Source organism: Solanum pennellii, chromosome 1, assembly GCF_001406875.1.
Source record: "Solanum pennellii chromosome 1, SPENNV200".
Classification (NCBI taxonomy): domain Eukaryota; kingdom Viridiplantae; phylum Streptophyta; class Magnoliopsida; order Solanales; family Solanaceae; genus Solanum; species Solanum pennellii.
The window spans coordinates 93,738,378-93,762,086 of NC_028637.1; the positions used below are offsets into that span (position 1 = coordinate 93,738,378).

A 23,709-nucleotide genomic window follows, 5' to 3' on the forward strand; every position below is an offset into this window, starting at 1 on the left:
GATATACTTGAAGGTTTACCTTAGCAATGAAAGTTGAATTTGCAACACTATTTAGCTACTTTTAACACGATGTGATATTGCAAACGCAGATTCTTGTTCATGCCTTGCCTTTCTACTGTAAAACTAACCTCGAACCAGATTGTTGTTTATAATAATTAATGAATCACAATATTATAGGTTTATGCAGCGAAGGTTCATGTGGGGCGGGGCAAAACAAAATATTATGTTGGGTGGGGCAGGGGCAAGGTCTTGCGGGTTTATGCATGTTTGCCCCCGCCCCACCCCAATTGCCTAATATCCCTACACAGTTTCGTGTCGAATCTAACATACAAAGTTTGTTAAGTATATGGAGAACAAGATATTTCTCACTTTTGGTAAACTTAAAAAGGATCAAAACTGATCAGGAATACATTCAAGGAACTGTTTAAAGACTACCACCAAATATGAGGGACCATCTTGTTATTTTCTCGAAATTAAGAGGACAGAAGTGGAAATAATACCCAGAAAAGTAACAAATAATGGCATGTGACAAGAATATTCAAATCATTTGAAAGCTGCCCAAATGAAAGTGAAGTTTTCATATAATTAGTGTGTGATGTCCACACCATAACAAAGACAAGTTTTTTTTGACCTCAATAGAAATATTGAAGCTTTGAACCTGTCAACCTTTTTGTTCTGATCATCTAGAAAAAGAAACACATATCTTTCTGCAAAGATAATCTAAAGTCAGCAACCAGCTAAAAGTTCCAGCTTCACTATATGAACACAGCTGATGTCTGAGCCTAACATTTTTCCCTTCAGTTATCGCGAAAAAGGGAGTTGTGATAAGACTAGAAGGTTCGCCTTGTTACAATTCTCCACGCTAGCAATGGATGCTTTCATGGAATAACCGAGCATCCTGGCCAGCTTCTATTCATGATATCAGTGTTTCTTATGTTTCCATGAATAAACACCTTTGGTTCCTTAACCTGCATGACGCAAACAGGTTATAAAGCAACAAGGATGCCAGAAATTCAAAGCTATCATTTGGCATTGTCGGAAAAATCCTTACAAATGATATTGGAGGAAAACCAATTCGTATGCGAACCCGAGAAAAACCATCCACACTCATCAGACATTTGAATCCTTCGATGTAAGAATTCTCACTGTAACAGCAAAATTGGCAGAGATTAGGCTGATGTACTATAAATACGATCCGCATTAACTAAAAACACTATCAGCAAAAAAAGAGGATTGGTTGCGCACAAAATCTAAGCCTTTAAAACTGAAGAGGAAATAAAGAATGTGACGCTCAAGGTATGATTCAGCGAGTGGCCTATAGTAAAAAACATGCTTTTTACATCAAAAAATCTCTCACTAGAATATAAAAGGCTCAAAACAAGCCTTTGAATACCTAGTCACGTCATTTGCAAACCTTTCGCCTGGTTCAAACATGTTCTAGCTTATACATCTTAAGGAAGAAAAATTTCTAGCATACGTTCTTGCAAGGAATAGTAACAACTGCAGTTTAATCTTATGGTCCTTTTATCCCAAGCACAAGGAATATCTCTACACTACCCTTTTATACAAGATGGAATATCAGGTGATACATGTGTGTGATAGTATTTGATTTAAAACGTGTTTTCTTCTTATATCTTTAAATCTTCAGCACCAACCTTGGTCAGGGACTCAGAGCTGATATTCAGACCAATCCCTATTTGAACACCCAGAAGTCAGCTCTAGTGAGCACATTCTCACGTGTATTTTTATCTCATAATAAGACTTTTTTTTCCCTCAGAAAATTGTTTAAGTAGATTTGTTTCTGCAATGTACAGGCAACATAGATCCATGTATTCTGAAGCCTCCAAACTAGAAACGGTCAAGAGAACCACAGTCGCTAACAAATGTATATGACTGGGAAGTAAGAATTTCATCTACCAATGAACCAAAGAAGTAAAACATAATAATTCATAATTGATACTCGACTGTCAGACCTAGTATCATCAGTAACACCAACTATATTGGTTCAAGATCAATAACACAAATATGCAGGAAGTAGATGACTAGATTTCACTTCCATAGCTAGCCTCTTCAGTTCAGGAAGGAAAAACACAATATCACACTAGCAATGCTTCTCCATAACAGATATCAGCATTTCTCAAGGAACTAAAAAAAAAAAGCAACATCCTCAGATAACCAACTATTTAATTAATCATATATAAGTTCGAAGAAACATCATATCAGATTTTGTAAATCAACGTCATCCTCTATTGAGAGTTATTATTTTGGTTAAGCCTCAAATACTTCTTTCATTTGGGTAATGCAACTAAGCAAATGCTATTCAAGCAGTGTGAAGCTTAATCACCATATTTTCTAGAGACTTAGAGCCTGTTTGGATTGGCTTTTGGCTTATGACTTATAAGCCAAAAGCCATAAGCTAGGATTTCTAGCTTATGGCTTTTCACTTATTTTTGTTACTTTGGCTAAAAATAAGTGCTTATAAGCACTTCTTAACTTTACCCAAACACTTAAAAATTGCTTAAAAGCTATTTTGGCTTAAAAGCACCTAAAATAAATCGATCCAAACGGGCACTTAGACCACTAAATATAGTGCTTCTTTTACAAGGTAAGTGCATTGATCCATTTGGGTCATGCTAAGTCATTATTATTCATTTAGAACTAATCCCTAATACCGAAGTTCTGAAATCATGCATGCGTTCATGAGGATCCTAGAATAGGGGAGCCAGGGCGATGGTGGCGATGAAATCAAAATTGTCTTCCATCACATGATACTGAAATTTACCAAGCATACTTGGAAATAACTTCAGCGCTGCAATCAAAGAAAGATGAAATGGCTATATAAGCGCCTGGGGAGTGTGAAGACCAAAGCACTTAATCTACTCAATGATTAGACTCTCTCAGTTTGTCCTTATTTTGACTCAGAATGCCAATTCTACCTGATTACATTTAGATTGCTAACAGAGAACAAGATGGCTTTAAATTTCAGAAGACATTTGAATGATCGGGAGTTGAGAAACAAGCTGAATTTTTTGGGTACAGCCAGTGTTCAGGGAAGCGTGAAGCGGAAAAAAGCGATAAGGCCCCGCTTCACGCTTTAAGCGATGAAGCGCTCACATACTCATTCTAGTCTGTGAAGCGTAGAAGGCTCACATCGCTTCGCTTCATCACTTTAAGCAATGAAGCACTCGCTTTCCTGAACACTGGGTACAGCGACATCTTCTCAAGGACTGGCACAGGGAAGAGCTGGGATCATGAAAAGCAAATCCACACAAGGAGGCAGGAGACCGGGAAGTTCTGCTTCTAGAATGCTGACTACGTGAGAACCACGAGACATGGGGTTCTCTCTTACTGTTAAGACGTGTTGAACTCTTCTTTGTCTACTCCTTTCCACATCGGGGCTTAAGAAGAATACATGAGGATCGAAACGGGGATGTCGGCCCCTCCTCAGTACGAAGAAGGGTGGGTACTAGAGAGGATTGTGCGAAACCAGACAGGCTCACATTGAAACCCCGTAGTAAAAGAATCTTTACAGTAAACTTTGTTATTCACAGTTGTGTTATGATAGACAGCAAGATATTTTTACTCCATGGGAACAAACATCAAAAACAAATGTTCCTTAAGGTGGTTTCTTTCACTTGGTTTGTTGCTAGAAATGCTTGTTTAACACAGGAAAATCTTCAAAGAAGAGGTTTTCATATGCGCTTTAAATGTTGTCTTTGTGGATACAACCCGGAGAGTGTTAATCACCTATTTCTACATTGTCGCACATTAGGTACGGTTCAACTTCCGCACTTGTTCTCAATATACTGGGACTTATAACAGATTATGCCAAGGCAGCCATGTGAGTTATTGAAGTGCTGACCCATCAGAGGAAGGAATTCCAAGCAAAAGACATGGTACAGAGTATTCGGGCATGCACATGATGGACAGTTGAAGGAGAATTTTCTAAAAGCTTTGAGGACAAAGAGAGCCCATTGAGAAGATCAAAATGTCTACTTTTGTTCATTTTTGGGGTAAACAGAGTTATATTAATCATGTTGAATCAGTGACAAAACATTATAGAATCATTATAAGAACAGAAAGGGATGCACCTTTGATAATTAGTAAGTACTTTTGACAGCACCAAAAAAGCTTAGAAGCTAACATGCATCATCAACAAATCAATTACAAATGTCCATAATGCCTTAGCCTCACAAAACTAAAGATGTCACTTCTGTTCCCCATAACAAGGACCTTGCAATCTATAAGAATAATTAGCCAGCAAAATAAGATAAATAAATTGCAAAGAACTCACTTCAGAAGATATGTGAAATTTTTCATCTGCAAGTCTTCCAGAGAAATATTTTCTTCTTTCGAGTACCTATACCCAAAGGAGCAATCTTGGAAGTCAAATTGCAACTGGAGGAAAACACAGAAACAATAACTTGAAGCTGGAAAGATGTTAATCAGTTGAAAGGTTAAAAGTATAGACACAATCAATCATATGCATCTCTAAGAAGTAATTTGTACTAAATAACTACAATATTGCAAAATTATTTTACACTATCCATTTCAAATTAAAACACAAGATGATGTGCAGAGATCCTAACACTCTGAAGAAGGAATATAGATGCCTTTCTTGCATGCTAAGGAAGGGAATTTGGCTAAGTACATAAATTGTGTAGATATAAATTAAAAGAGAAAAAAAGTTACAGGTGTAATGGAACAAGACAAAAATGACATGAAAAAAATATTGAAAACAATACAACATGGTGTAATTTTTTTAACCAATTATAAGTCAAGCTATTAACTTATAAATAGGTTTGAAAGATATATTAGCACATAAAACGAACTAGTACAGCTATGTCAAGACTAGTTTATTTGGTGGAAAAAGCAAAACAGGAAGAAGATAAACATTAATAAGAGTGGAATGAAATAATACCCAAAAAAAGCAGAACAACAGAAAGACCAAAGCAAAAAAGGGAAACGAAAATTAAGAGGATATATTAAGCATTCCCACTTTTTCTTGCTTACATCAATCATCCTTTCTCTTCCACATTGAATCATCTTTTATTTTAAGTTCCAATGGGATCCAAATCTCTAGAACATGTAATCAAACTTCACCCAGAAAAATCTAAATGAGCAAAATGGGACTGGCAAGAAAGGAAGTAAGAACGAAACGAAAAGAAAAAGGAAAAAGAACAAATGCTATCAAAAGATAACTGCAGACAAAACAAGCCTCTAGCACGGAACCTTATTGGCAATATGGCACCAGCCAGGTTGCTCCTGACTTGTCATTCTATCCCAATTGGCCTATTGCTGGGTAGGCTACAAGAGTTGAGCCATCTTAAAGAGGGTGGAATCGCAATAGAGTCCTTAAACTTTACGGGTCCCATGTTAATCTATACCTTTCTTCTAAGGTTTGTCTAAGCATACAGTTAACAATGAGCACTTATACATGGGCCTATTTCCTCAGAACAAATATTAGGCTATATCCCCACATAAGTTTATTGCTTATGTCACATCTTCCTATCAATTACCAAGTTACCAAATCAAATACTATTCCTTCTCCTAAGTCTTAAGCAAGCCAAAAATTCTATATTCTCTAAATTATGATATTATATAATGAGAAAATCATCCAATTCTTAAATTCTATAATTCTTACTCCTTAGGTAAAAGTGTTCCAAAATTTTCCTTCTTCAGTTCTAATAAAAAAGGATAAGGCTTATGGTTTAGGCTAGGGAGGCATTTTTAAAAGATTGGACTTATCAGAAAGTCCAGGTACTCGAACAGCTATCTAGAGTAGCTTCCTAGTAAGAAATTTGAATTGTTAGTTTTTTTGAAAGTTTCTACAGATAAAATTATGCATTAGCACACATTTTAAGGATATGAGATCTCCAACTGAGATCTCATCACATAAAAGACAACAGTGTGAATTGCATCAAAATGGTGACCAAGCATACCTCCATGGATAATTATATTCACAAAATCGGGATATCCCATTCATCGCTGAAAAAGTGTCAATATGAACCCTGAGTTCATCTGAATTCTTTGTCACACCACCTAGGCAAAGATTCAAGTCAACATTGTAATCAGGGAAATACAAAGGCTAGGAGAAAAAAAACATTAAGTAAAAGACTGATGGAACTAATAATTAATAGAGGTACATAAATAAAAAAAGAAAAGCAGGGGAAACCTTTAAAAGATGTAGAAAACCACAGCGTAAAGTCCACTTAGATACAACACAATATCCACACTGGTTGTTGCTCCAATTAGTTTGTCTGTTTTGTCCTTTTTACCTTACACCCTACTGCTTTATACCTAAGGGTTTGCTCTCGCAAGAACAGAAAATTATGGCATTAAATCCTTCTCCTAGTCCATGAGTGACTCAAAGTGCAACATCTTTAACTAGCTTGCCTAGATACTACATCGAAGGAAATGTAGCTAAGGAAGTAAAGTTAATACGTGTGAATTTCCAAATACTGCAGGAACCCTGGAAAAGTTACAAATATAACCCTGCATTATCAGAACTCCAAATAACTGCTTTTGTAACTAGACAATTACTATAAACCAGCGTCTTGAGAATAATTATGCAAGACTGTCATCACTTGTTTCTATGGTAGCCGAACCATATTATGTTGTAGGGGAGGAAACCATAAAATAAGTGTTCTCCAGATAGAGAGAACCAAATTTCTTCCATTTTCAAGAACATCATGAGTACATATAATCATGTGAAGCCCTAGAAAATAGACTAGCAGAGAGAATATCTCAAACCATATCTGCCAGTAAATGTGCCCACATTTCCTCGAGCAAGTTATACAATGATAGATCAATGCAACTAAACCAACTTGCAAATTAGTTCTAGATCCCACCTTTAAGATAACCTTAATCAAGAGCAAGGTTTCACAATGTTATGAATGGACAACATAAAGGTATTCATTCCTTGAGCAACCACATTCAAGATAATAGGGTGTTACATGTATAAGCCCAAAGACCTATGATCACTCTCGAAAGAGAAATCGTAAAAAGAAAGACAGGCTAACTGGCACATTGACAGGATATTCAATTTGTCATGACGATGGTGGATAAACCAGATACTAATCTTACTAGTCCCAAACAATAAGGTAGAGCCATTTCTGCAACTAGCCAGCTTCCACTTTTTTCTTATATAATAACATGAATGTTGTTAAACAATGAAACAAAAAGGGAAAAAACCACAGCATTAGTTTGTGATTTTAAGTGGTTTGAACTTAAATAAGTATAAGACGATCAAGCAGTACATGGCTCATACAAACTCAAAAGAATGTGAGTAAAACATCGAGATAGAGCTTACCTATCCTATGAAGAGCTTTTAGAGCATAACCACTAGGATAGTTTTCGTACGATGCCATGAAAAACACTGCCGTGCAGGCTAAACTAAAAAGTAAGAAATGTGTCAGAATACACCCAAGATTCAGTTTGCAATGTGAACAAGTTGGTTCCCATCATACCTTCCAAGTATTAATCCCAACATAGCAATATACAGAAACTTCCAGAAACTCTTTTTCCTGTTGTTATACCTGTATAAAGTTGAGAAAATGCAACAGAATATGAATTTCTTATGCAATAATGGTGAGAATCGAAAAACTCAAACAAATTCTCATTGGTATTAGTCAACTTGGGGGCGGGGGACAGGCAAACTATCACATTGACTGGCTGCATCCAGTGCTACAACAGCATACTAAAAGTCAGGCATGGGCTAGAGAACCATGAGAAAGAATTCCCTTGATATTGTCAACAATACATGTTAACTTAAAGGTAGCATATGCAGGTTGACTGATTAATTAAGTGAATCATATCTTCACTTAATAGTGCAACTACGAAATGCTAGATATCAGAGGAAGTTAAGGCTCACCCTTCGATGTTTTACATTCCAGTCATTTATGGTTCAAATAAAATCCACATACAACCAACCACTAACTACTCCACATAAAGCTACTACACATGAATATACTCTTATAAAGATGTCTTTTGGAACTCAGAAAAATGGAAGTCGGATCTTGCTAAGCATAAGAAGCGACGTACAGTCTGCCAGCTGCAACAGCTGCTGCAAAGTTGAAGACAGGAATGGAACTAATTATGAAGCGGAGCTCCTGCAGCATTGACGATTTTGAAATGAACAAATTACCACAACATTATCATAAACTATACAACTCAATCACAGAGCTACTGAACAATACCTTGTGCGGAAGCTTTGAGTACATTAGAACAAATGATAGAACTGGAAGGATGTAGAAGAAAATCCTTCTGTCCAGTAGAACCCCAAGCTGGAAAAAACTAATATCAATTTTGAGAAAAGAATTGAAGGGACCAAGTGTAATTGATACCTCGGTCCTAAAATAGTGAAGTAGCATTACTACTTCTATTACTTCTTACTACCAAGAACTGCAACAACATGATGGTTACTGGCCTGTGCTGTGAGATGAAGCAAGATTTTCATTTTTCTATATTAGAGGCTATAAATTTCTGAGGATGAATGAAAAAGGTTCTCTTCAGACTGATTTAGCCTTTTACTCAAGAATTCATAGAAACTAACTATCAAACTATGACTGCCTCGAAATAGCCTCATTCTAGCAATTTAATGGGGCTAATTTTATCATTGCATTCTTAAGGGGATTTAGGTCGCAACTGCTTCTCTCAGACACCTCTGACTATCTATATTTTATGTTTTATAGACTGGTACATGCTGACAAATCCCACAATTTTTATAAATGGCACGCAAGTATAAATCGTTGCAGAAAAAACATACATACCAAAAAAAGTGGGTATGCAGCCAGCAGTGAACGGGGAAGTGCTGACGTGAAGTACCAGTTGAAAGGATGTGTCTGTTCACATATATTAAGGAACACCAAAAGATATGGAAACATTTGTTCACTAAACCTTTAGTTAAAGGAGTTCTACTTCAAGTTAACATCAACGGTAGAATCTATAAAATAAAAAAGGCTGCCTGTAAGTACAAGTTATCAGGAATAAAATCAAATCCAATCAGAATAAAATTGAAAATGCAAATCAAGGAATTCACAGGAAATTCTCACAGCCACCTTTAGCTAGAATGTGTGTGAGTGTGTTTTTTTTGAGAAAGGTAACATTACTCAGAACATGTGACACTTTATATAACGTCCTCCTTTATAGTGGGAAGCAAAAAAAAACACATACTTGTGCCAATACATTGAAACTAAATGTGTAATTACATTTACGAATGCAGGATACACCCCATTCAGAACTCCGGTTCAAAACAGAGTTGAACCAGAAAACTTCTAGTTCAGGCCACAACAACCTTTTCCAAATGACTGAATCAACAAGAACGGTAAGGCCTGTAATATGGTCAAAAACATTGTTTCAAACTTTCAGATAATATGACATCCTTAAATCAAAGAAACATTTTTTTCCTGATTAAGTGTATAACAGAAAAACTTGGTAATTACATAAGTTACTTCTAACTGAGATTCCTTAAATATTGTAGCTAACAAACCTATGGAGAGGAAAGTAGCAGCTAAGCAGGATGTCAGTGCTTTCCAGAAAGAAACCGATTTGGTCTGCAGGTAAGAAATAATATCCATTTAGGCAGAATATGCTGAGTAAGCGTTAACTTCATAAGGTTATCAAAAACTATAAAACAATGGCACCAAACCAATTCCATAATTATTTTTACTCTGAAAGAATCTATCCACTTTCCTATGCAGTACACAGCACTGTACATGAATGCATCAAGTGCATGCAACTCTATGATAAGAAATAAACATCATGTTTTCGGTATACTTAAAATAGTTATTATACACATTCTCAAAGTAGGAGTGATTTAGACTAATAAAAGCAGGCACCAGTATCACAGAGTTGGAGAAGTAATGACTCTCAAGGAGACAGCAGTACTCAAAAACTAAGTTTAGGTGATGAACCAACTCCTCCACCCAATCTACCATTTCTGCAGTTCTCCAAAGGGAAAAGAAAAACAGAACTCAAAGGAGAAAGTAATGAGGTAGACAGCTGTCCAACTTACCAGCAAGAGCTCCAAACCCAAAGGAGCAATGAGCAGAAGTATGTCGCATCTGAAGACTAACGTCGCAAACACCTGAACGATAAAACAGACAGTTAATGTGATAACTGCAAATAGTCATTCTTTGTAGCTGATTTCTTATTTGCAATAGTAATTTAATTATCTGCCTGATAACACAGTGATTACTCATTTTAGATCATTGCAAACGTTTGGACTAGTCAAACTAGGAATAGCTATTTTACTTAGAATTCCTAGATCTCTGTGGGATTGGCCCCAGATCCTAAGTCAGAATATATTTGCAGTGACCACTGATTCTCTTTAGGGTGTAGTCAGGCCTGATGAATTGTCTAACTATCCTGGCCTTCCACATTCTTGGACGATTCCTCAGATTTGGCTAGCAGGAGCCTCAGATATTTTTATAGGTAAAGCAGAAAACTGAAGTAGACAAAACACTCAGGAGGGCTTGCAATGTTTACACGAGACTAAAAAGGGGATATAAAGATACAGAAAGACAATGAAATGCACTTACTATTTACATAATAACCCACAAAAATTTTAAGCCCCACTAAATGTGCCTATTACATCTTCCAATTTTATGAGTGTAACTTCTTCAATTTTCTGATCATTCAAAAGGAAGCTCCATTAGCAGATAGATAGTTTTCATTGGTTCCAGCAACTTGTTTCCCCACCAAATGCCACAAAGTTTACCACTTAGAGTGTGAAAGGAGCCTTTACTTCATTGTTTTTCCTAGTTCACTTTTCCTGCTTCTGTGTTCTCAAAATATATAGTTGACAATGACCAAGTTACTTAACAAACAATGATAGTACAAAGTACTGAAGGTGGCACATTTAAATCACTTGCAGCTCTAAGGTTAGAATGCAATGAAAAATATGATGCATAAGAAGCTAATAGAAAGCAGAAAACGGGCAGAGAAACTATGAGTCTAGTTTATTTACATGGTGGGTTCGTGCACTTGTGACACCTTTCTGATGCTTTTAGTACTATGTTATCTAATCATCAAAAACTTGAATATCATATATTACGTAATAAAAGAAAATATTCTGAAACATTATTTGCTCCATTCATGAACTTGAAGATCTGCAAACATATGGCTGCTAGCAAAGTAAATCATTGTTAAATATGTTATCTAAAACAATGTATCGTGGTTAAATGGTGAGGCGTACTTACCAGGCAATTTAATGCCGCATACAGACTTCCCTTAAACCAAAAGCCATATGCCAAATTTACTAGAAAAGAAAAAAAAATGTGTCAAAACAATGCTCAAACTTCCCCTTTTAAGAGATGATATACCTGACAAAAAAATTGCACAGAGCGTGAACTGACTAGGTACTAGATATTAAGGTTATCGAATTCATTAATTATTAGCCCCTTGCACAGCTAAACTGCTAGTCTGCTAACTTTAATCAGAAGAAAAGATGATACAGCAATAGTGTCTGATACAGCAAAAGCTTTAATTTTCATATGTATTAAGAGAAAAACTCCCTCAAAAAGGAATTTTTCTAATTCTTTTTCTTTATTTTTTAAGTTAGTATGAGATTACGTTCTTATTATGTCCATGTTGATGATTATGTGGTTGCATGTTTCTAGAATGTACTTAAGAGAGTTGGTTTTTCTTTATTTGCAGGATTTCACAACTGGGTAGGCAAAATTTTTGGTTGGACTCCTGAACCCCTAGGTCATATCCAACTCTGGATCACATTTTTCGGGGTTAACGTGTACTTCTTCCCTATTCATTTCTATAGGCTTTAATTTCACGTGAGCCATGTTGTACTCTAGAGTAACTAGAAGTTTACAGTGGATGGATGCCCTTACAAGCTCTTGCTCTTATATGTCTGTAGTGGGGGGTTGTCGTCATCTCCACGCAACATTTCCATCTGAATGGCCAACTAACTTCAACTTCAGGCGTGTAGATACACATTGTGTGAATAACAATAATAATAGGGGAAAATCTAATAGTACCAACAACATTTCTTTCTTTTTTTTAAGGTTTTGTGAGATATGGTGTTGTTACATTCATAGTTTGATGAACATGAATGGTCTTTACTTCAAGCAAGACTAGTGGATTTAGCAAAGGATCTTCAGGCCCAGCGTGAGACCATCATCAGCTTACAAGTGTTGGTGGGAGAATGGAAGGACACTTGTCAAGGGAGAGATCATCAGACCTTTTAAGTAATACCTAGTACTATGTGCATTTTAAGTTGTTTGGGAAAACCAAAATCATTCACACAGAGAGGCAAAGCATATTAATGGCGTCAAGAATAGAGTTAGTTTGTGGATACTTTCATACTAAAAGAGGAACACATGGGGCCTTACTGAGCAAAGGGGAATGGTAAGAAGTGTCGAAGTAGGTCCCATCTAACTTTTTGGATTATCTAGTAGCATCAGTATACTAGTTCCCTTTTCAGGAAGTATGAGCATTATTTTGGAACTGATCAAAAGGAAAGACAACATTCAATTTGGATGGAGAAATAGTTAGCACTTCAGTAGCAAAAAAAAGAAGTATGAATGTACAAATACTGACCTAAAGCAAATGCCAATATATTTGGCAGAGGACGGGTGCAATAGAACAGCAAATGAAACTGAGATGCTGTCAGGATAACAAAGAACGCTTCAACTTGAGATCCAAACTTCTTCTTGATCTGCACAGCCAATTTAATATCACATCATTAGCTATCATCACCTTTTACTCCTCCAACTCAACAGAAAAGGGCAATTTTTGGAGTATGAGAGTCAACTATTTCAATTTTCTCAATTGAAACACGATTCCTTTGTTCAGAACTTATTTTAGATATTTTGAAACTGCATAACAAGCACTATGTCACAAGATTAAACAATTCGCAATAGCTTAAATTAAATCAAACAATGTAGGAAAAAAGAAATATGAGTAATATCATTAAGCTTGATCAGATGGATGATGGCTTGCAACCGATGTTTACTTTTGTAGACTTCATAGATTCCCGAAAGTTTTAAAGGGAGGCTAAGATCCCTTTTGCTGTAGATATTTCTTGCACTTCCTTTGTTTAATGAAATATCATACTTATCACAAGAAATCCAAGATTCGTTGGAGGCCTAAAATACTTCAGTCCAACACCGAATAGAAAGGCAGCCATGTTAAAGTATAGTCACTATCTTTTTTGTGTATACCTGAATGCGAAAAAATCGTAATGTAGACAGCACGATACCACCCAATACCAGTCGTACTACAAAAACAAACTCGAAAGTCAGTCACTAAAAGTATTGCATAGCAGATAAAGGAAGAAAATGTGAGCGGTTTTTACGCTCACTATAAACCAGAAGTTAATGATCAAATAAAAGAAATCACTTTTTTGTTTTACAAAGAAAGGAATCACTCAAAATATTAACACCATTCAATGTTCATATGAGAGTGTCTCTTTCTAGCTTAAACGTGATTGAATTGGCCATCACCTGAAAACAAATCATACTAGTTATTTACTGTGTTAGATTGTAAAGATGGTGCCAAGAAAGAAAAGGCAAGGGTTAGATTACTATACACTAGCCAAGACTTGCGCAAGCCATGTCCCATTTTAAAACTTCTAACAATGTAACATGTTCATGTCACATATGTCCCGGGGTGTATGTTTGCGGGAAAAATATATATGTATATTCCTATAGTTACCAGCTTATAACTGAGTTAATTGTTGTTGTTTCAGCATTAGGCATTAGTAATCTCATTTGTCAGGTGATGAGCTCTTTCTCTCTCAACCAATGTCATTCATTGAACTCGACATTTTCCACTTGTAACTGATTGCACATGAACCATTGAATCTAACAATAAGTACATAATAACTTTAGCATCAGCCTGATCTTTCAGAATAACTATAGTTCACTTATTCACTGTTCTTTCTTATATCACCAACCTCCTTTCACAAATCAACACTTGCTAACTTGTATTCATAACCTGTTAACCACTATGGGTAAGCTACGTTGTGTAGAACGTGAAATCTTAGAAGATTGTGTCTATATTTCTACCTTTGGCATCCAAACCAAGACAATGTGATTATGAGTTGGAGTTAACTAATATACTATTAAAAAATTGTAGGGAGTACCGAAGTACTGCAAAATTTCTTCTTTTTTTTTTTTTACGTACGCCAAGTTGAAACAAATATGTCTTTTGACTTCTAAATGATGAAAAGCAATTCGGGCATCAGTCGCAGGTAAAAAGTAACCACATAAAGATCATGCTTGAACAAGTAAAACCTCATCATGGTTACCGTCATATCAGATTTAAGCTTCAGACATAATCTTGAACCATACAAATGTTGCGTCACAATACCTTACCTGCATAGAGACTATACAGTTTTGGCATGTGTAGCAAATTCATTAGGAGAACAACTGGAGATGCCAAAATAGATACAAGAAGAGCCCCTGTAATGTAGATTGAATTGCAGAAAAGAAAAAAGTTAAATGTTGGAGATAATGTGCACAAAATAGAACTGAAGACTGGACTATGCTTTAACTGACACATTTTTTTAGAAAAAAGCACATCGCCCACACCCAAGAAGGTCAATGCAGATATGTTCCATGATTATTGGCATGTCTTCAAAATAGTGAGCAAAAAGGACCACTTAAAATTTTTAGCCTTCTCTCAGAAGATTAACCCTTTCATATCATTTTTTGTCTCCACAAATTCCACCCAAAACCCATTCCCCAGACAGGTCAATTTGTGGATTTTTCCTTGTCCCTTCCCCTCTCCTTTTTGGTGACTCAAACATTCAGTCTCATTTTTGGAGGTGGACAGGATCAGCAACAAGAGAAACCCTCTCTTAATTCGATGTATATCACTATTTCCTCTGCAAAATAGGCATTGAACGGGAATAGAGAATTTCTTGACGCAGCACTAATTGGCAATAAATTGGTAGATAATGTTAACAATAGAAGGTGGCATTTCCAGACAAAGACGTAATCTGGACAGAATTTCATTGCCATTGGATGAGTTATGAAAATGAACTTTAGCAGAGGAAGAACAGACCTCTTCCAGAAGAAGCAGTGTCCTAGGATTGCCGTTTATGTAGGAGGATGTGCATACTCTGCATAAATGATAAGAGAGGTTGCTTCAGTAGCAAGAGCATCCATTTGCAACCAAATGGTTGAGAGTTCGAGTCACCAAGGAAGAGAAAGTAGGAAAACACTGTTGACCCTGGGGAGAGGGGGTTTTGGGGTGGGATCTTCTAGGTCTAAAGAAACAGACACATACACACACAACATCTGCACAAGTTTGTGACATCAAAAGAAAAAAACACCACAATATCTGCACAGTGTGACGAATAAGAAAACTTGAACAAGCTGCATAAGTGCTACTTACTTTTCTGATTAGAAAATTTTGATATTGGTGATAAGCAACAAGCTAAAAATCTTTTGCAGTAATTTTTCAATTAAAGATGGACAATTTTTTCCTTTTAACAAACTATATCAAATTGGGCATTTGTGCTGAATCATCTCACATGATAAAAATACGTACTACAATCTCTTGAAAATCTTAGCTGAAGTAGAAAACTTGCCGATAAATGTGCGAGGTACAACTCCAGGGAACTCCAGATGATCGTACTAAGGTTGCAGAACAAAGAATGAAAAAACTCAATTAGTATACTCCGTAACATGAAATTCACCAAAAATGTGGGTGATAAAACTTATGGGGGGAAATAGGAAAGTAAAAGATCATTACCTTCTCTATCTGATGCCTGTGGTACAAAATATCATGCATAGCCTAATCAAATAAGGAGAAAACTGTCAATACCATGGGACAGAACAACACTCTTCAGTAGAAGGAGGAAAACAAAGTAGGGGAGCATGATCATCAAGGCTCAGTCAAGAAAATACTAAAAAACAGCCTCCAAACTACGCAGTTCTAGGATATACGATAGCCTTAACTACACTACACTACACTACACTTTTCAACTCCACCACAGATTCTTCTGTTCTTGTAGCCTTTGCACACACACAATTTAAGCCATTTTACTACCCTATGCATTTCCCGAAAGGCGCCAAAATCACTGATTTCAAAGAAAAACAACAGCAATCCAATCCAACCCATCTAAAATAATACGAATTACCGGTAAAGCAACTGGGTTTTTACTTTACGAAATACCCAATTAATCAACTCAATCCAATCAAGAAAACAGTAACTGAAAATTCCAGAATCGTGGGGAAAAAATCAAGAAAAACAGTAACTGAAAAGGAAAGAATCATTAAAAAAAAAAGAATTTCAAGTAAATACAAGTGGACCTGTACCTGAACATTGAAACTTTCTTCTACCTTAGTGTAAGGTACCATCAACACATAGAATGCAGCAATTGACCCCAATAGTAAATCGTAGCCTATAAAAGATCGTTTCAAGAAGCTTAATTCTTGATTTCAAGAAAATATCACAAGTAAAAACACAAAAGTAATAAAAGAAAAATTGGGATTACAACTGAGATGTTACCATATAGCTCCAAGAATTTCTCAGACTTACGTGCCATTGTAGAAAAAAATTGAAGCAGTATTTTTTATGTGTTGTGTTTTTATCGGAAAACACCCTTTGAATGTCGGAAAACAGAAGGGGAAGACGGAAGGTTAACGTCGTATATATAGAGAAGACGACTCGTTATAATTTAAATAGAAAGGGTCCAAAATGCCCTCATCCTTATGTTGTTTTCTCAAAAACACCCTTCAAATATTTAAATAGACTAAAAATACTCTTCCTCGTAAAAGGTACATCCCCAAAAAGAAAAAAAAGCATCAATTTTATATTTGCACTAAATAAAATGAAACAAAGTTGTCCTTCTTTTTTACAAAAAAATAATGTTTTGGGAGAGGGAGTTGAATGTGAGAAATATGATAAAAGATAAAAAAAGAATATCTATTATTAACACTTTCCATTAAAGAAAATTAAAAAAATTGATTTTTTTTTTCTTTTGTTTCAAAAAATTGAATATCTATTATAAACACTTTCCATTAAAGAAAATTTAAAAAATTGATATATTTTTTTTCTTTTGTTTCAGTGCAGTATGTGTGTCGTATGAGTCAGGCCGAACTCATAAATAGATCTCTAAACTTGTTGGGGTTTTTCCTTTAGGTACCTCAACTATGTCATTTTCCCATTGAATCATATAACCACCCATAATTTATTCCTTTTAAACACTGTTGGCTGATTTTGAACGGCGTTTCTATTGTAAATGCCTTCAATTGCGTTCGTATTGAAATAATTTTGATTAAAGGAATGAAGACAAACTTTTTGTTAGTCTAATTTGTTCAAATGACTTGAAGTGAAACACGATTATTCTCGAACAGTTTCACTATCAATTTGGACTAATGAGTTTTAAAACAACATATGTATTATTTATTAATACCCCTCGCAAAAACTGATTCCACATCTGCCAACGGTGTTTAAAGGAAATTATAGATTATTCAATGATTCAATAGGAAAATAACATAGTTAAGATAACTGAGGGGGAAAACCTAACAAGTTTAGAAATTTGTTTTTGTATTTAGCCTATGAGTTATTATTATCTAAACATGAATGATATAATGTATCTTTTCTAACTTTAAAGAATGATATCATAAAAGAAATCAATTTCAATTATATCTTGATACACTTTATAACTTATTTTAAATTTGAGTCATTCAAATGTTTATTTGGAAGATTAATACCAATAATTAAACTTAATATTTCATAAAATTGACGTTGCATTAAATTATTTGTTTAAAATAATTAAATCAATCTCATAATCTCTATATTATTTTATTCAAAACTAAGAAAATTTTAAATGGACTATTAAATTAGCTATAGGGAGTTTTAAGTTTTGTGCACTGTTATTGTACAAAACTTACTGTAATATGTTTTTTTCTATCCGGTGTCATCCTAATCTCCAACCATCAGTCTTCTATTATCAATATTAACAAGAAGTTCAATCTATGTAATAAAGCATTGCAAACATCACACTTGTCCTGGCACATAATATAAGCTACATTTCTTAAGTAGTTAAGTGCAAAGTTTAGTCATATCAACTTATTGGTAGTTGGAATCCTACTACATGGTCATAAAAGTCATAAATTTTCCTATGCAGATTGGCTGGATGAGGCTGGATTAGCAGAAACAGAGAGGCTTCCCATCCATGCCGGTGGCGACATTCCAGTTTGTTCATGCACAGTCTCAAGTAAAGGAGGCAATGCTTGGTAAATAGAAGCCAAATCTTTGATTCCAGCATGTCCACTACTTGTTCCGTCAACCATCTGTCCGTTTGTGCCACCGTTGCTCCAAATGCTGATTTTTGGCTGAAGGCCCTTGATTGCTTCAGCATTGAACTTGGCGATGTCTTTGAACATTCCTTTCTCAATCATCATGTAGTCTCGCAGGGCGTTGTAATTACCTCCCAAAGCTGACATCAGACTGCGTACATAGACGCCCTCTGCTTCTGCAATGCCCTTTAGTCCTTCAGCCTCTTTCTTTTTGGCATAGAGTGCAGCATCAGCAGCTAGTTGTACGGCATACGTCTGAGCTTCTGCTGCCAATTTCTTAGCCTCGGCAGTTTTTCTGTTTTCATAAAGCTCTGCTTCTGCTTCCTTCTGCTTCTTGTACAATACTGAATTGGCTTCTTGCACCTAGAGTGTTTTCATGTCAAACTTTGGATGAGTAGTAGCATGGTACATAAACAATGGATTCATATGACAGAATCAAGTATTAGACGTACAACTGAAAATAGACAAGAAGGAAAAGAGCCACATGCACGAGTACATATATTGGGCAAAGTCACAAAACAAAGAATGTAACTGGAAGGAAACACAAGCAAAGTCATGTAACAGTTGCAACATGAAATCATCAAATCATACTGATTTTGTGGACTATTAAGTGAGTAAACCATCTCACATGTAAACATCTAAACACAAAAATAACATGAAATAATGATAAACAAAAGCAATCTAACTTACTCTAGATATATCAGCAACTGAAAAGTCAACTTTATGAACTCACAAAAAGGTACTAAAAGAGAAGTGTTGTGACATGATGAACTTGCCTTAATCTCATAGTCAACAGTAGCCTTACTGAGGTGTTGTGCTTTGAGGCTCTCTGTCTTAGTCAATGCATTCTTTCTCTCAACTTCTTGTTGCAATACAGCCTCGCGAATTGCTACAGCTTTTTGGGCTTCGATCTCAGCCATTTTTGCCACCCAGCCTTCTTGGTTGCCAGAACAGAATTCGCCTCAGCCACCTCAGCTTCTCTCTGATTTTCATATATCTTAACATCAGTCTTCACTTTAACCTCCTCTTTCTTTCCATCACCATCCCTTTGGGTGGATATGATCTTTGTCTCAGCGTCAATCTTGGCAGCATTTTGACGTGTGAGACCTTCTCGCTCCTTAGCTCCAATCTCACCCTTCATTTTGGCCTCAGAAACGTCAATTTTTGCTTGGTTTGCAGCTTCCATTTGAGTTTTCTGCCCCAAGTAAGAAAAGTATTCGTGGCCTTGAACATCGACCAGTTGCTTAATGTTGGCATTGTAAATCAGCAAGCCAAATTGGTTGAGCTCAAGCTGAACCTTGTCAAATACCTCCTTCTTGAAATCTTTTGTGCCTTTAAAGATTTCTTCCATGGTCATGGAAGCAGCCAAAACACGAGTCTCTCCCTCAATGACACCTTGAACAAGGTCCTTCACATCATGTGAATCACGTTCATGGTGGGATAGAAGTTTAGCATATTTGTTAAGTCTCTCACGGTCATCCACACATGGACCTATAGTGAAAACAGCAGGGAGAAGGAAGGGCAGCTTCTCAGCACTCATAGCATTGACTTCAAAAGTATAATTCACAGGAGTAACATCAATGATCCGACATTTCTGCAATGGCCATACTAGTGCCTTTTTTGTGATCTTCAGTTCATTAATACCAATCCCAGTGATCACCAGAAATTCAGATGCCCTTGCTACGCAGTACATCATGTTTGCAGTTCCTTGATCTTCCTAACATGACAAGTAGAGGTTGTCAAGAATGAAGACCCACAACACCACACACGGACATGTAGAAACTTACATTTTACTCAAACTTAACAGTATAAAAACTATCAGAAAATCTCAATCAAGACAGACACAGTTTACGACTAGTTTAAATTGTTGTATGTAAAGCTCATTAATAATCTTAAACAAGTTTAGTCATTCGCCAGCATAATTCCAGGCTCCAGCAGATGATTAGCTCGAAACACCTTTTCCAAAATTTGGTACAGATTCAAGTTTTAACTTACCCCGAAGAGTTTTTGGCCCTTTTTCTCAAAGTTAGAATACCTCAAGAAATCTTCCTTCTGGTGCATATGACAAAAGATAAAGTTCAAATATAATTCGTTGTTAAGAAAAAAACCAAGAACTCCATGCCCTCTTTGACTAAAGAAATGAAAAAAATTCTACTCTCAACATCAAGCTGTAGCCAGAAAATGCAAGAATCACCAACAAATTGCCAGTGAAGTTACAAAACTAAACACCTAAAAGCACATTACTTTCTCAAAATGGGAAAGTACATGAACTGAAAAGAAACAATTGAACAGGACAAGAAGGAGCATAGTGAGAGTAAGCTATTGATACTAGCTTCAATATTCAGCAACTTGAAACATTAAGAATCTGGTCCAATCAAACACAGAGAAACGAATAAAAGTGAACTAAAACCTCAACTAATTCCACAGAGTAGTATTTAACACCTCCCAAGTACAGGGTAATCACGCCGAACTTTAACCCCCATTGTAATCAACTCATTTTACTGATCACTAGACCGATAGGCCACATCTTTGGATATTAAACATGTCAACAAACAAAAGTTTTGCCACTAGTCAATTTGTAAAATATTGTCTAATCCAACTATGGTTTTTGCACTTCCATTATAGTCAGGCAAAATCAAACAACAATAGACGAGACAGCCCAAAAGCAAAGGCGAAATCGTCATATTCAAAGTAGCTAAGTTTTTTTCACTAAGGGGTTCCAAATACGAAGAAATAAGCCAAAAGAGTTCAACATCTCCTACATATACATAAAAATAAATAATATAACTTCCCACAGCAGTAACTTGGCTCCACCCTCCATCCAACAGACCATATGAAATAAAAAACAGTTTCTTCGCAGGGTTTTATGAAAAATAATTTTGCATTTCAGGTTTTTCCACTATACACAAAGTCACAAACACACACACACATAATCACAAGACTAAAAAAGAAATAACAAAAAAAAAAAGATAAAATCTTCAAGTCCAAATATTTATAAAAATAAAAATAAAAAATCATTCAACCATAGAAACATAATGAAGAACTCATTCGTTCTTCTAAACTAGACACATGAAGCTCTTTCGAACAACAACAACAATATACCCCGGTGAAATGCCATAAGTGAGGTCTAAAGCGGTAAAATGTACGCAAACTTTACGAAATACCCTCAACTCAAAAAAAAACCCAAGAAAACAGAATTTAAAAAAAAAAAACACCATTTTTAAGATGAAAAATGTAGAAAAAATGCTTTACTTTGTGAATGAAGGTTGCTTCTGAAACTCTAGAAATGCTTCCAAGTTCCTAAAAAAAATATTTTGTGGATGAAAGAAGACTATATATATTTATAGACTCTGTCAAAACGCCATTGTTGCTGTAGTGTAACAGACCAATTTCCATTAAGGGATAAAAGGAACATGCCATGAAACTTAACCTCTCTGTTATGGAAAAAAAGTTACTCTTAAACGCAAGCCAATAATAACACGACAGACGTCTGTGTAACAGTACCACCATAAAAAAAGATAAAAAATAAATAACTAATTATGGTAAAATGATACTATTATATCATTTTGTTCTATATTCAAATTTTATACAGTTTCGTCCTCCATTAAAAACATTCCGTATTGATCAAGCTAGTTATAAAGTTTTAAATTCAAAATCAAAACCTATTGATTTCCATTTACTGATAGTGTACCAGAATAGTAATGAATAAAACGTATTATTAATATTGATATTAGTAAAGTTGAGATTATTTCTTATCTATTATTTGATTTGTTGTATCAAATTATGTGACATTCATTACATAATTTCTTTTAAAAGAATATTTATAAATTACCCTTTAGGAAATATGGTGAAAATTACATGGAAAAGTTTTGAGGCACAATTGTGCTTTTAATTATGTTAATGCATGCATTAAAACGAGCACTTATACATAAGTTGAAAAAGAATATATCGAACAACATATAAGTAATGCATTAAGTTAATGTATATGACCCATAGAAGGCTAGTTTCCACCCTGTGCGACGCAATGTGTGACGCCCAGGCAACAGACGTGCCCTCAACTTAATGGATTGGGGCCCAACTTGCGTTCAAAGACGCAACGGTTCATGTGATTCTACAGTTCACACCAAGTATCGCATTTCGCTATGTTCTTCATCTATGCGAGGATCATTTGTGTTTCAAGAGCAGCACACGTCCCCACGCACTCCGCGGACGGGACGCGAGGGGGCGTCTATCAGTTTTAGTATTACTTAGCACTTGTCTTGCTGAGTACATGATGAGGCTGGGGAGGGGGGGCTAAGCACCTCCACTTGCGCGTCGACAAGTATTGAAACATGTTCGTGGGTGCTTCTGTTTTGTAGGCTTTAACATTGATCCTTCCGCGGATTCACCTACGAAGACCTTTGTTATGACTTCTCTTTCCTCTAAATAATAAGATTCAATGGAATTCTCGCGACGTCGGGCAGTAAATTGGCCATGTCACCATGATTCAAACATTTCATTCGATCATCAATCGGTAATAGTGACGTGCAACGTGTACAAAGCAAAGGCAGAGCTAGGTGGAAATTCGTGTGTTCGGACGAACCTAGTAACTTTTTCGTAAACCATGTATTTATACTAGAAAATTTATTAAATATGTATGTAGATTAATTTGTATACCCATAATAAAATTGATCACAAAATTCTAAAGAAAATTTAAAATTCTCAAACTCTTTAAGTTGACTCCGCCTCTAATAAAAAGGGCGGATTTTTTCTTATAATGCATCTTGATACCTGCCAAACGCCCCCGAGTACGTAACACTTTGAGATCAAATCTTAATTAGTTACAACTTTACAAGAGGCAATTGTTAGAATAGGTGCGTCCACTAATAGTCAATGGATCAGGTCCCTTGACACAGTAAGAACAGATTGTAAGCCTAGAAAGTAGTCAACATCTACTATACGTCAACGGACCAGGTCCCTTGACTCAGCAAGAATAGTAGCTGAAACAAATGCAGAAAGTAAATGGTTAAAATTTGCACAATGATTTTACGTGGAAATCTCCTTGCTCAAGGGAGTAAAAACATGACCTGTTGTACAGGATTTTCAACTGTCTTCACTAATCTTCTCAAGCAAAAGTGAAACCCGGTTACAACCAATGTGAGAAAAAGTTATTAATCTCACAATCAAGTAATCTAACTATTACTTGAAGAGACTAAACAGATACAACACCGCCCACTAAGCTATCCCCCCCTAGATAACTTAGACTTTGCTAAGCGGATACCACACCGCCCACTAAACCACCTAACTCTAGATGACTTAGAATTTTGACTAAGCAACAAAACAATGTTGCCCACTAAATCAGTTAACCTTAATTGATTTAGACTTTCAACAAACCAAACAATCAGATTTCTTTATAAATTAGAGTCAGATTTACAACGTAAGCACATAAGACACTAAG

The 23,709-nt window shown here is 35.8% G+C and overlaps 1 protein-coding gene and 1 pseudogene across 3 annotated transcripts; both read right to left on the bottom strand.

Moving 5' to 3' along the window:
* Positions 1 to 524: 524 nt before the first annotated feature.
* On the bottom strand, positions 525 to 16,625 carry LOC107028308 (dol-P-Man:Man(7)GlcNAc(2)-PP-Dol alpha-1,6-mannosyltransferase). Of its 3 annotated transcripts, XM_015229426.2 has the most exons (21): positions 16,477 to 16,555; positions 16,284 to 16,369; positions 15,718 to 15,759; positions 15,514 to 15,599; positions 15,025 to 15,082; positions 14,334 to 14,420; positions 13,179 to 13,234; positions 12,556 to 12,673; positions 11,202 to 11,260; positions 10,016 to 10,087; positions 9,491 to 9,554; positions 9,229 to 9,332; positions 8,772 to 8,843; positions 8,199 to 8,285; positions 8,044 to 8,111; positions 7,470 to 7,538; positions 7,313 to 7,395; positions 5,943 to 6,042; positions 4,295 to 4,360; positions 1,052 to 1,145; positions 525 to 968 (listed from the first exon to the last, which is right to left on the bottom strand). In XM_015229426.2, the coding sequence occupies exons 6-21, from the start codon at positions 14,374 to 14,376 to the stop codon at positions 879 to 881; spliced, it is 1,245 nt and encodes a 414-aa protein (XP_015084912.1). In that variant the 5' UTR covers positions 14,377 to 14,420; positions 15,025 to 15,082; positions 15,514 to 15,599; positions 15,718 to 15,759; positions 16,284 to 16,369; positions 16,477 to 16,555; the 3' UTR covers positions 525 to 878. The 3 variants fall into 3 exon arrangements, with proteins under 3 accessions (XP_015084912.1, XP_015084849.1, XP_027771322.1); XM_015229363.2 differs by lacking the exon at positions 15,025 to 15,082 and having other exon boundaries at positions 15,554 to 15,599; positions 16,477 to 16,625; XM_027915521.1 differs by lacking the exons at positions 15,718 to 15,759; positions 16,284 to 16,369; positions 16,477 to 16,555 and having other exon boundaries at positions 15,554 to 15,574.
* Positions 16,626 to 17,923: 1,298 nt separating this feature from the next.
* LOC107028436 lies at positions 17,924 to 21,661 on the bottom strand (annotated as a pseudogene).
* Positions 21,662 to 23,709: the final 2,048 nt, after the last annotated feature.

Bases quoted from the DNA above. Each gene is read 5' to 3' on its own strand.
- LOC107028308 (XM_015229363.2), bottom strand. From the start codon at position 16,513: ATGGCACGTAAGTCTGAGAAATTCTTGGAGCTATATG. The intron at 15,760-16,283 runs GTACAGGTCCAC...TTATTTGATTAG, and splicing joins AAGAAAGTTTCAATGTTCAG to GCTATGCATGATATTTTGTA. The intron at 13,235-14,333 runs GTAAGGTATTGT...TTGTTTTTGTAG, and splicing joins ACTGTATAGTCTCTATGCAG to TACGACTGGTATTGGGTGGT.